Source organism: Esox lucius, chromosome 12 (genome assembly GCF_011004845.1).
Source record: "Esox lucius isolate fEsoLuc1 chromosome 12, fEsoLuc1.pri, whole genome shotgun sequence".
NCBI classification, from domain to species: domain Eukaryota; kingdom Metazoa; phylum Chordata; class Actinopteri; order Esociformes; family Esocidae; genus Esox; species Esox lucius.
This window is the reverse complement of record NC_047580.1, coordinates 32,111,223-32,123,427: the sequence shown is the minus strand read 5'-3', so window position 1 is coordinate 32,123,427 and position 12,205 is coordinate 32,111,223. Positions and strand designations below refer to the sequence as shown.

The following is a 12,205-nucleotide window of genomic DNA, read 5'->3' as shown; positions in this document are numbered from 1 at the left end:
ACTGGTAGGGGATGACTGGTGGGTCTAACTGGTAGTGGATGACTGGTGTGTCTAACTGGTATTGGATGACTGGTGTGTCTAACTGGTAGTGGAGGACTGGTTTGTCTTACTGGTAGTGGATGAGCGCTGCCCTCTGGAGCTGCCAGCCCTGGATGTGGCTCCTCCAGGAGCAGCAGGCCGTCCTCAGGACCGGGGTGTCACTAGGCTGGGTCAGTCTCGTCCGGAGGGCCCCCACGTCCCCAACTTCACCCCCCTCAGATCCGGGACAACACCTCTGCTCCACACACCTCCTCCACTGCACACCGTTACAAGGGAAAGCTACAGTTTGCGCGAGTCATGTCACTGAAGCACATAGTTAAACTCCGTAAGAGTACTGCCACCTGGTGGAGAGACAGGTGTCATGTCATTAATGAGCTAAGACAGTAGAAGCAAATCCATGTGAAGTTATGAGAGACGTTTGCAACTGAGCATGCTCCCTGAGTCTCAGTTACGGTTCAGCCCAAACTCCGGCTTAGCCTGGGAGCCCGCCGACTCGTCACCTAACCGACATACACAGGGGTGCTGCACAAACAAGGCAGCACCCAGGCCGAGCATAATTACCGACCCGAAGGAAACAGTGGGCAAGGGTCAGGGCGTCCGTGGCCCTGGCCAGGGTGTGTGCCCGGGCGCGGCGGATCACGGTGGCCCGCCTCAGGGCAGAGAAGCCAGCCTCCAGGAGGTGTTTCCGGTGCTGCAGCCTGGCCTGTGTGTGTGACCTCCTCTGCCCGTACCATGTCCTGAGGCAGCGTAACCGCAGTCTGAATGTGTACAACGCCAGCCACCTGCTACACGCACGCACGCACGCACGCACACGTTCCCTACAGGTCAGTTGGAGGCAACACGCGTAACTGGCTGTGAAATGGCTATTCAGTGGGCGCCGCGAACGGCACCGGTAGCGATACGATTTTACACCGGTTACATGTGCACAGAAATTAAACAGGACACGATACCCACAGTCCATACTCCAACCAAATATCTCCACAATTATGAAGTACTGATTCACCTAAAAGACAAGATTTCTTTGTGTCTGATTTTACTGCTAATATACAGTACATTTCATTCAATTCCTTTTAAAGTCCTGTGTAGCTCAGTTGGTAGGGCATTGTGCATGCAATGCCACAGGTTGTGGGTTCAATTCCCACAAGAGACATGGTCATATATGATTGTCCTCAATACTGAAAGTCAGTTTGTACACATTAAATTCTGAAAAGTTCAAGCACGTGTCTAACTGGTTCCAAGGATGGACGAGTGTCTGCAGGCTTTCACTCTCACATTGTACTTGATTGATTAATTAGGTCACTAATTGGTTAAGGGGATGTGTCAAAAACGTACAATTTACATTGGTGTCCTGAGAAGGTTTTGTTCAAAATTGTTTTGATGCCTGTCCTGCACCTTGACTATTTTTTCCAACCAATGGTTTTGTTTTGCTTCTCTGAGGGACAGCTCTTAGAGACCTGTAATTTTTGCAGATAATGGACCTAAGGGGTCCCAAAATCCTTTTTACCTGTCTTCTATTGTCTGTTCAAGAAGAGGGCTATGAATCCCTTCTGTGTCAGGAGGCTGTCCAAACAAAAGGGAGGTGTTAAGAGTGCCCAGGAATATATTTTACACACACACACACACACACACATTCAGCAAATGTGCTAGCTTGGGTGTGTCAACATACCATCGGCAAGGGCTCATGAACTGAAGACAGATCTCTTTCACCAAGAAGTACACCACTGGCGCCTCCTGAATGCAATGTTACAGATGTGCCTGTGTGTGTTTCTGGTAATGGGTCGATCAGGCAGTGCCTTTCAGGAGCAGCAGACCCTGGAGTTATTCTGTTAAGACCTCCATAACCATCCCTGTCATCCTGGCTTGACACGCTCATGGAGCTTGTTCTTCTCAGACGACCTGATCCTTTCATGTCTGCCAGGGTCATTTGACACAAGTTCTTATTCGCTGCGAGTCTGTCTTCCCATGAGAGACAATCTGACCCAGCTGGATTACATGCTCTGACTCCAGGCACCTGAAACACATCCTCTATGCCTTTAAGATCAGAGGCGGGATGAAAACTATGCCAAGTGCAGTTTGAGTGATAACTAGGGTAAGCCCCCCCTGTGGTCTTCTGTCTGCCACAGAAGCTACGCCGAGAAAGGCTTGCCGGTAAAAAACACCCATCACTTAGGAAATCAGAGCCGCACGGGGTGAAATCTAAAAAGTCAGTCTTCCCGTCTGCCTCCCACTCGTCTTTCAACCCTGGCTCAACGTCCGCCACCATTGATACGCCTGATGAAAGAAGGTTTGGCGACTGTTGTCCAGCATTCCTTGCAATTTCAGTACGAGGATATGGTCCGGAGAACTGATTCCCCCAGTTGCCCGAATACAGACCTGTCAAGGAACCCGCCTTGCCGTTCCAACACTCCCCGCCCCCTCTGTGAGGCTGAGTGACGGAGCATGACATTTTTACACCGCAGGACATGGAGGACATGAGGCTGGGTTGTTTGTTGTATAAAGGAGGTTCTAGATCCAGAGGTGACAAGGCCACGTCTCCAAAGGTATTCCTTCCCCGGGGCAGTAGGCCTCGATCCACAAATGATACGCCCATCTCCAGGTCCAACATAGACCTATGCAAGCATGCAGATGTCCTGGAGGACTCCAGTAGATTCTGGAAGCCTGACACATTTCCAGTCTGCTTTGGACAAACCACTTCTGCACTGGAGACACTGTCAGGCTCACCCGGGCGCTTGTTTAGCCAAGCGGGGACCTCGGGGTAGAGACTAGCTGTCGAACCACTGCATCTTGGGACAAAAGTGACACATTCTCCCTTCACTTTTTGTTGAGGTCCCCTGTCCCCTTTTCCACACCAACCGCCAACATCAACCCAATCCACAGCTGGGCCACAGGGATGACCAGAGCTCAATGACCCACATCCCCGTGACCCAGTTCGAACGCGGACATCGCTGCCAGTCAGATCGACCCCTGATTTATTTTCTTCACAGCCCCGATACGAATCAGTGGGCCACCTTTCTGCAACATCCCTCTGTCTCTCCCTAGAGGACAGAGCCTCACTGGAACCACTCAAAAGGGAAGGCCTTTCCACATTGACTGAAAGAAGGTCTAGTGACTTGTTCTCCGCTTCATTCTCTCCGGACAGGTTGCTTTGGAGCAAGGGCTTCCTGGGCACATACGATCTTTGATACCATGCCCGAGGCTTGCTGCCCTGACCTCTTGGGGAATTCCAAGCCATTCTAAAAAAAAAAAAAATGTGGTGCTGAACATAATTAGATTTTACATTTATTCATCCAGGCAAATTACTAGCCAGCCCATCATTTGTGGCCAACTGTATTGAATATGCATGAAATGTGAAATCCCATTTAGTAGACATAATCAGCAAACTGAAATGAATTATAAAGTTCAAGGTTTCTTACCATAAAATGTTTAGTGTCCTCTATTCAGTGTGTCCACAATTGCCCGACGCAGCCCAGAAACACGTGGCATCCCACTAAGAGGATCAGAGGCTTAAAAGGGCAGGCTACACTTGTTAAATTGGCACAAATCTTGGCTTCCCAGATCAACTAACTAGCCTCCTACACATTTGCCATTCTTTCCTTGAAATAGTTGTCATGAAGGGGGAAGCTGCAAGCATTTTGAATGAATTAGCAGGATAGCTAGTTAACCGCTGCTGGTTGAATAGCTTCAGTCAAAACCTTGGTTTCAGTGTCCAGTTACAGTTAAGTGGGTGATTTCACGTTACTATAGCTGGCTACTGTACCTACGGCAGGAAAGCTCACTAGTTATTGACGAAATGCGTTGTTGGTCGATGTACTTCCTAAACCTGTTCAGAATACAATTTAAAAATGTAAAACTTCTGTTTGTAAAAAAAAAAAATGTAAAACTCCCCTCACATTGTAGTTCATTAGCAACGTTCATCAACGAGCAGGGCACAGCAGGGTCGAGCTAAAGGAACAGGCAGATTTAAGCCCTGAATGCTGATAGGCATAGGAGACCGTATACCACAGGTATCACAAAAGTATACGCTTAACAGTTGTATTTGCTTTGGAAACCAGTTCATAACAAAGAATGTAAGCAGTATATTGCAAATATAACACGATTAAGTTCTGTTAATACGCAACAAGCGTTGAATTGTGCCTTAGCACATCTCTTAGTATTGGTATATTTATCATATACAACATTTCCTAATGCCATATTGCTAAAATATACTATTCACGTCAATAAAAAAATCATAAATATTGCACGGTTGTTTATTACAAAAGTAGAATAACTGCTTAATATTTGATTACATTTAATTTGCACATTTACAAGTTAGACTGATACAATCCAAACATTATTCATTATTCATATTCAAACCATTAAAGAATTAATGGTTGCTCGATATTTCACTGCATTATGCATTCCCATAAAATAGGGTAAAGAAAAAAAAGTACATTAATAAGAAGTAAGGACCCAGAATCAACAACCACGATACAGAATAAAGGGCTGAGTACAGTGCTCCAAAATCCTTATTTGAATGCTATATTCTGATTGAAAAACATTTCAAAAGCAATGTGAAAATCTCCATCCACACATTGTGTTTCATAATTGACATATCTTGGCACAGTCAATGCAAGAAAATACACTGTTCAGCCAATTCATAAAAGGAGATCCTCTTCAGACCTTAGCTGGGTATAGGTACATTTCAGAAGACACAGTTGGGTTTAATGATGGGCCTCTCATAGCCATATGCACCTATCCAGTCCTTTAGAAAAAAGTGAAGCCAAGTCAGTGGTTTTGACTCTTCAGTTAATAGTTCCTCAGGTAGACCAGTCGAGGAGGCTGGAACTTCTCACGACACAAGGGGCACTCGGTCTGTGGAAAGGACGAAACAGATCATAAGGGCTCTGTCTGTGGAAAGGACGAAACAGATCATAAGGGCTCAGTCTGTGGATTGGACAAAACACACAGAGGTCTTGGTTGAGAAAACAACAAAAGTTATTGCCTGCGTGCTTTTCATTGCAGCAACAAAGTGCTCCTTGATTCGACTTGAACAGCTAGCTGGCTTTTCCTTAATTTAAAGCAGCGGGCCTCAACGGATTATGCCCTGGGACCCAAATGTAAGCAGGCTGACCGTGTCAGGACACCGTATTTACAAATTAAATGGATCGGGTCGCAACCAAACATTTGAGAACCACTGCACAAGTCATTCGAAGAAAAAAAAAAAAAAAAAACTAAAAAGCGACTTGACTCATGGTGTGACCTTGGTGTTACACCACTCCGTGATGCACTCCCAGCAGAACAGGTGGCCACAGGGGGTGGAGGTGGAGTGCCGCCTCTCCTCCAGGCACAGGATGCAGCGGGAGGCGCGCGGGGAGTCCGTCTTCTCCTCAGACTGGGGCCTGGACACACTGACGCATTCATGGGTAAACAACAACAAGTGTAGGTGTGTGTAATATCCACGGGGGAGGGGGGGGGAGGGGGCTTCCGGGTTGATCTGTTTTTCCCGGTAGCTACTTGCGTACTGACCACTACCGTGTTGAACGGTCGTTCCATGCAGCCATCTTATAATGTATGCACTGACCGAAGGTCACTCTGGATGAGGACCGTCCGCTAAACGACTAAAATGTGAGATGTTAAAAGAATACGTTTGGCATGTCATTTGGATCAAAAACACCTCTGTCGCATTATTTCAACTCTTTCTGCATTCGGTGTACCTGCCTGTGTTAAACGGGGCCTTTTGGACACTAAAGTCGTGCATCTACCTCTGGCCCTTTTGCAATGTACCTGGACGACAGGTTCCTATGCTGTCTCCATTCCTCCCGTGCTCTCTGTCTTTGCCGGAGGTTGTTGATCTGAAGGGCCAGCATTAGGGCCAGCTGCAGCAGGGAGACCGCGCCCAGTAACCTGTAGCTGCGCCGAATGTCTCCTTCGTCCCCAGACACACCGCGCACCTGCAGCTAATCGCCAGGAAAAACGGTGAACGTTAAGCGTGCGGTCATAGCACCGGGACACGGGCGTAGCCAAACATTTGCCTATTGACTCATTATTCTTAATTATACAGTTAAAACTTCGGTGAAAACGAACTGAAACCGCAGGGCAAAAAATAGATGCTTGTTGTCATTTTGTTGTTGCTAATAGTTTAGCTACAGTGTGCACTACTTTATAAGTTCTCAAACCCACATAGCTGACTCCAGTGGTTCTCTTCGCTAGGTGGTAGAAGGCCCCACTGATGTAAAACACTGCCACGTGCACCCGATGAAGCACAGCGAGTCCCTGCTGGAGGGCCGACACAGCAGGCAAGCATGCCCTTCTCTGGGCCTCTGTCAGGAGCCCCACTGTCCTCCTGGCCCAGAGTCTCAGCCAGGTCCCAGGGCTCCAGGAATGGGCCACCACTGTTCTCCTGCCTCCGCTGCCCTGGGTTCCCTCCCTTGCCTCCAGTTCATTCTCAAGGCACACCAGCAGCTTGTCCAGGAGGTAGGGAAACAAGCTGTGGAGGAGCACCAAGGCTCCTCGTCTGGCACGGGACGGCACCCTGCGCAAGGTGGGGTCCACCTGGATGATACTGACATACTCCTCGCCCAAGGTCTGGTACCCTGGATCAAAAGGAAATGTGGTTGGGAATAGGCTTGTGGTATCTATATCTCTGTCTGTCTCTCAAACACACACACACACACACATGTGTGTGTGTGTATGTATATGTACGAACGTGTGTGTGTGTGTATATGTATGTATATGTATATGTGTGTGTGTGTGTGTGTGTGTGTGTGTGTGTGTGTGTGTGTGTGTGTGTGTGTGGGGGGGGGGGTGTAGTAGATTTCAATACATTACGGAGGTGAAGCTGTTTGCCTACCTGAAAATGTGGTTAGACCATAGTATGCAAGGTCTGACAGTAGTTCGATCTCTTTTCTCCAGTGCAGCCATCTCTTGGAACCTGTACACGAGTTAAGTAAAAAAGTAAAACAACGTAAGAACAATCTATCGTTTACATACCAGGCGTCGTTTTTGCATGCTAATCTGCAAATCCATACATAATTAGTGGAGACTATCATAACTGTACTTTCCTGCAAGAGTCTGGAAAGCTTCGTTTGCGTTGTTCCTCAGACAATTTTGATAATATTCGTCCTTTTGACTTGAGCGAATCAACTGAGGTTGGTTGGCTGAGATGAGAGGCATTGCTGGAGGCTGGAACCCAACTAGCTGAATGCTAAGTAGATGCTACCGTTACCAAGCTTATTGTTTGTTGATTGAGTGTGAAAGCACGACGGGTTGTTGAAAAATGAATTCTGGATACACAGTCAGACGAAGACACTTGTCACAGTTCCCCACAGTTATACAACGTCCGCATTGCCTTGACAAACCTGTTAGCCGCTAACTAACCGGAAAGGAAACAATGATGTCAATGTACTCATGCGCTCCACAGCGCCATGCGGTGGTAGGAGTCTCACTACTACTTTGCTGTGTGCAACTTCAACATGTAGTAACGCCTTTGGCACAGTGCGTGTACTTTTCAATAATTGTCATTTCTGAACTGATTTAACACGTATCAAGCTTACTGAACCATAAAATATAATCAAACAATCACTTCTCCAACAGTAGTTGTACAGTGACCTCTACATTTATTTGCATTTAATATTTGATGTGTTGGATGATTATTTTCAACCAAGAGTGTATATTTAGTGATTTGAACGCTTCAAATCATTGTGTTGAAAATTAGGCTGCAGTGCTGAATACCAAATCCATAGAGATAACTGTTGATTAGAATGTTTGAATATTATATTGCAGTAAGAGCTTACATTCAATACTGACCTATATCAGTGTGCAATACACTCACCTAAAGGATTATTAGGAACACCTGTTCAATTTCTCATTAATGCAATTATCTAATCAACCAATCACATGGTAGTTGCTTCGATGCATTTAGGGGTGTGATCTACTGAACTCCAAACTGAATGTCAGAATGGGAAAGAAAGGTGATTTCTGCTCAGTTACTGGGATTTTCACGCACAACCATTTTTAGGGTTTACAAAGAATGGTGTGAAAAGGGAAAAACATCCAGTATGCGGCAGTCCTGTGGGCGAAAATGCCTTGTTGATGCTAGAGGTCAGAGGAGAATTGGCCGACTGATTCAAGCTGATAGAAGAGCAACTTTGACTGAAATAACCACTCGTTACAACCGAGGTATGCAGCAAAGCATTTGTGAAGCCACAACACGCACAACCTTGAGGCGGATGGGCTACAACAGCAGAAGACCCCACTGGGTACCACTCATCTCCACTACAAATAGGAAAAAGAGGCTACAATTTGCACGAGCTCACCAAAATTGGACAGTTGAAGACTGGAAGAATGTTGCCTGGTCTGGTGAGTCTCAATTTCTGTTGAGACATTCAGATGGTAGAGTCAGAATTTGGCGTAAACAGAATGAGAACATGGATCCATCATGCCTTGTTACCACTGTGCAGGCTGCTGGTGGTGGTGTAATGGTGTGGGGGATGTTTTCTTGGCACACTTTAGGCCCCTTAGTGCCAACTGGGCATCGTTTAAATGCCACGGCCTACCTGAGCATTGTTTCTGACCATGTCCATCCCTTTATGACCACCATGTACCCATCCTCTGATGGCTACTTCCAGCAGGATAATGCACCATGTCACAAAGCTCGAATCATTTCAAATTGGTTTCTTGAACATGACAATGAGTTCACTGTACTGAAATGGCCCCCACAGTCACCAGATCTCAACCCAATAGAGCATCTTTGGGATGTGGTGGAACAGGAGCTTCGTGCTCTGAGTGTGCATCCCACAAATCTCCATCAACTGCAAGATGCTATCCTATCAATATGGGCCAACATTTCTAAAGAATGCTTTCAGCACCTTGTTGAATCAATGCCACGTAGAATTAAGGCAGTTCTGAAGGCGAAAGGGGGTCAAACACAGTATTAGTATGGTGTTCCTAATAATCCTTTAGGTGAGTGTATATGGATTTGCTGACAATTTTTGTTAGTTGACAGGCATTTCCCTCTCTAAGCTTTTATAGCCAGAGCACTTTTCCCTAACTGTGTTTGAGAGTTCTCATTCATCCTGCCTGATAGGCTAGTAAGTTGCAGAACCAGTTTCTTTGTCTCTTTTTAATTCAGTTACCTGAACCGAGCCGTAGGTGTTCCACTAGGAGGTGAACACCCTCTATGCACTGCATTTTGCGGTGAACAGATGCACTGCTAAGGAATGGAGTAGCAGCCCCTGGAACAGTTTGAGCAGGGGAAGAACACTTAGAGGAGTTTACTTACTACAGGCAAGGAAGTGGATTGTGTGTTTACAGTTAAGGAGGAGCTGCTGACGTTTTCCCTTCCCCCTTACGTTATCAGATACTTGTGACTTCTTACAGATGGAGTCTGGAAGGTGCAGAGAGAGTGCAGTGCTCATTGACACAGCAGGCTGGGACTAAACCCCGGGAGTTCCGCCATGGGATTCTGAGGGAACTGTAGTGACCTACAGAGGTAAGTCTGTCCGAGTTCCTCTGCTGTTCTTATCAGCACAGCAGTTATTTTGCTGCTCTTATCTTTACTTCTTTCATTGGAGGCTCATTCATTTGGCTTCTAAACATTGATCTCAATTTAATCATTCACACGTTGCATTGTTATCATATCGTGGCTTAAATGTTCAGAATTGAAAGCGTGTTTGCACAAGATTCATATTGTAAATAAAGACACTGCATTAACATTGCCATGCCTGGTTTGAATTTTACATTTGCATTTTAGTTATGTGGCAGACGCTCTTGCCACAGCAAATGGAAGTGATTGGATAGATTTCAGTTTTGGTCCCCCGTGGAAACCGAACCTTCGCTTAGCCGTGCTCTACCAACTGTGCTTCACTGGACTGCTTGGGGAGGAATCCCAGACTAACGTTCCACCACGCAACCGCATAAAGGACAGGACTAGTTCATGTCCTACTTCAGCGTGACCTCTAGCCTCTGGTCTCAAGCCTCTGGCCTCTTGTCCATTAAAACTACACAGACATCCAGCTGTAATCAAACCGAAGACTCATTTTAAAGGAATGAGAGTGGTAGAACATCAGCGACGTGAGTTTTATTAGTTCTCCTTTAAAGAGTTTTTTGTTTGCTGTTGACATCTGGGTGAGTCATTGATCTCTATTTGCGAAGCACAGCATCCTCAGGAGACCCTCAGAACACACAATGAGGAAGGAAGTTCTGGAGCCGGCAGAAAAGACACCTGCCTAAGAGATCACAGCTAAAGAGGGCACTGTTTGTTTGCCTTGGTGACACCATTTTTCCTCCATCTCCTCAGGTGACATCCGGACAGGATGCACCCAGTCACTGAAGTCAATGCTTCCGTGAACAGTGAAATCAGGTCAGAGAGGTGTACACCCAGTTGCCTCTTTCCTCCGTAGCTCCGGCAGAGACACGGTGTTGAGCCACTTCAGCTTTAACGTGTGGAACAGACTCCGACTGTCTCCGCGTCTGCCAGGCTTGTGGTGATGTCTGTTTTATCAGTGTGTCACAAGGTGACTTGGCTGTGCCCCGACTGTTTCTCCTCAGGCAGTTGTAGCAGGACTTTGTATACTAATGAGGGCTACAAGTGTGTAGCCACAACAGTATCGGTGAACGGGTGCGTGTGCCTGTCTTCATCGCCGTGGGAACGTTGTCTTTGTGTTGACGGAGGATTCGTGAGAGCGGTTGCAGAGCTAGGATCTGCGGGAACAACAACAAGGGGCAGTTTATTAACCGGCATCATTGTAAAAACATGCCTTGTTTCCCGAAAACCACCATGTTTCTCCACTGACCTTTTCTGCCCTGTGATTACTATTGTTCAGTAACCTTTTCTGATAGTTTGCTGCGTGTATATTTTTTGGGAGTTTGCATGACCTTTCCGGCTAGGCTGACCCGTGTGTTCAGGCCGTCGTGCCTGTCTGCTGCTCCAAATCTATAGGCAAACAAAATCTGACTTGGAAACAGGCCACGGGAAATGTCCTCTGATTGTCAAACATGCCACTTGCACCGTGTTGACTGTGTGTGTGTTTGTGTGTGCGCTGTTCCTCTGTTTAATTTAGCATAACAGATCAGTATCAGTCCATTGTGATTTATAATAGGCTACTCTCCTTATCATGCTACAAATTCAATCATAACCTACTCCTGCCCTGAAACAAAACGTTTTCTTAAAATGACGTAGTTGTCAAATATTGTCTGAAGAGAACATGCTATTAAGCACTTAAATTGGTAGAATTTTCATCTAGATCTAAGCCTTTGTCAGGACTCATAACAATACAAACAGAAAAATATGGGAATATTGGCATTCTCAAACAGGAGTGGCGCGGCACTTTCTTTTCTGCTGTTGCTTGCAGCAGTGGTCTGAGGCTAGTTGTTTGAGGAAGCCTGTTGCCCACCCATGGCCCAGCCCTCCTCTGTCCACCGTCCCTCCCCCAGCCACACCCCAGGCCTTTACCTCACACTTCCTGTTGCCTTGGCACACCACACAGCGAATCCCTGCTTGGGACAAAACCCTTCGGAAATTGCATAACCACACTTGGATTTAGGAGTGCCTGCTGCAACAGCTCAGGTGAATGTGAGTGTGTGTGTGTGTTGTGTGCTCACGCACGCTGAAGAGGTTTGACAGAGGTGCGGATGAGAGTTCTGAAGCTGCCCGAAGTGGGGGATTTCACACGCCAAATAAAGAATCAGCCAGGCACATCCTGCATCCTCCATTCTCCTCTGTTTCGCCTGTCTGTAGCGCGTGTCCGTTCCTGAGAGAGCAGTTATGTTGGCCATGTAGGTGTGGCGAGGGAAAGCGTACTTATCCTAAACTATATAGCAGCAGGGGTGGTTATCTTCCCTGTGAAATTCAGGTGTGGCCGCGTGGTCCTCTTGGACTTCACCCCGTGTGTTATACATTCTGGGAAACCCAGCGTAGCTGAAACATTGGCAGCCAACCGTCCTATGAACCCAACGGCCTTTGGTGACAACGCTGTTTCACTGCAAAAGCAGGTTATATGTTTTTCCCCCCTGAGTTTACTCAATGTGGTTCTAGGTTTTTACCCCTTTGAGGTTTTCGGAAGGGGATTTTCTGGGCGCTGAAACTCAACACCTTATTGGAAGATGAGAAAGATTAAAAGGTGGGGAAAAAATGATTTATCCTGCTGCAAATGAGGGGGTTGGGCACCAAAGTGTCCTTCAAAGCGAT

General features: G+C 46.6%; 3 protein-coding genes and 1 long non-coding RNA gene across 6 annotated transcripts in view; 1 reads left to right on the top strand and 3 right to left on the bottom strand.

Annotated features, from left to right (window-relative positions):
• Positions 1–118: 118 nt before the first annotated feature.
• On the bottom strand, positions 119–2,078 carry LOC109616420. The gene is made up of 3 exons (XR_004576642.1): positions 1,706–2,078; positions 1,544–1,599; positions 119–824 (listed from the first exon to the last, which is right to left on the bottom strand). It is a non-coding gene; the product is annotated as an uncharacterized LOC109616420 (long non-coding RNA).
• On the bottom strand, positions 2,079–3,904 carry LOC117595377. The gene is made up of 3 exons (XM_034295847.1): positions 3,453–3,904; positions 2,135–3,272; positions 2,079–2,096 (listed from the first exon to the last, which is right to left on the bottom strand). The coding sequence occupies exons 2-3, from the start codon at positions 3,269–3,271 to the stop codon at positions 2,079–2,081; spliced, it is 1,155 nt and encodes a 384-aa protein (XP_034151738.1). The 5' UTR covers position 3,272; positions 3,453–3,904.
• Positions 3,905–4,270: 366 nt separating this feature from the next.
• On the bottom strand, positions 4,271–7,468 carry pex10 (peroxisomal biogenesis factor 10). 3 transcript variants are annotated; one of them, XM_010893218.5, is made up of 6 exons: positions 7,080–7,468; positions 6,869–6,949; positions 6,199–6,611; positions 5,803–5,975; positions 5,279–5,417; positions 4,271–4,890 (listed from the first exon to the last, which is right to left on the bottom strand). In XM_010893218.5, the coding sequence occupies exons 1-6, from the start codon at positions 7,189–7,191 to the stop codon at positions 4,825–4,827; spliced, it is 984 nt and encodes a 327-aa protein (XP_010891520.2). In that variant the 5' UTR covers positions 7,192–7,468; the 3' UTR covers positions 4,271–4,824. The 3 variants fall into 3 exon arrangements, with proteins under 3 accessions (XP_010891520.2, XP_010891521.2, XP_010891519.2); XM_010893219.4 differs by having other exon boundaries at positions 5,267–5,426; positions 7,080–7,467; XM_010893217.5 differs by having other exon boundaries at positions 5,279–5,426; positions 7,080–7,466.
• Positions 7,469–9,212: 1,744 nt separating this feature from the next.
• The window catches only part of plch2a (phospholipase C, eta 2a), a 135,007-nt gene continuing 132,014 nt past the window's right edge, over positions 9,213–12,205 (top strand). The window contains exon 1 of the mRNA XM_010893222.3: positions 9,213–9,508. The gene's annotated coding sequence lies outside the window, so the exon portion shown is untranslated. The remainder of the gene's footprint in view (positions 9,509–12,205) is intronic.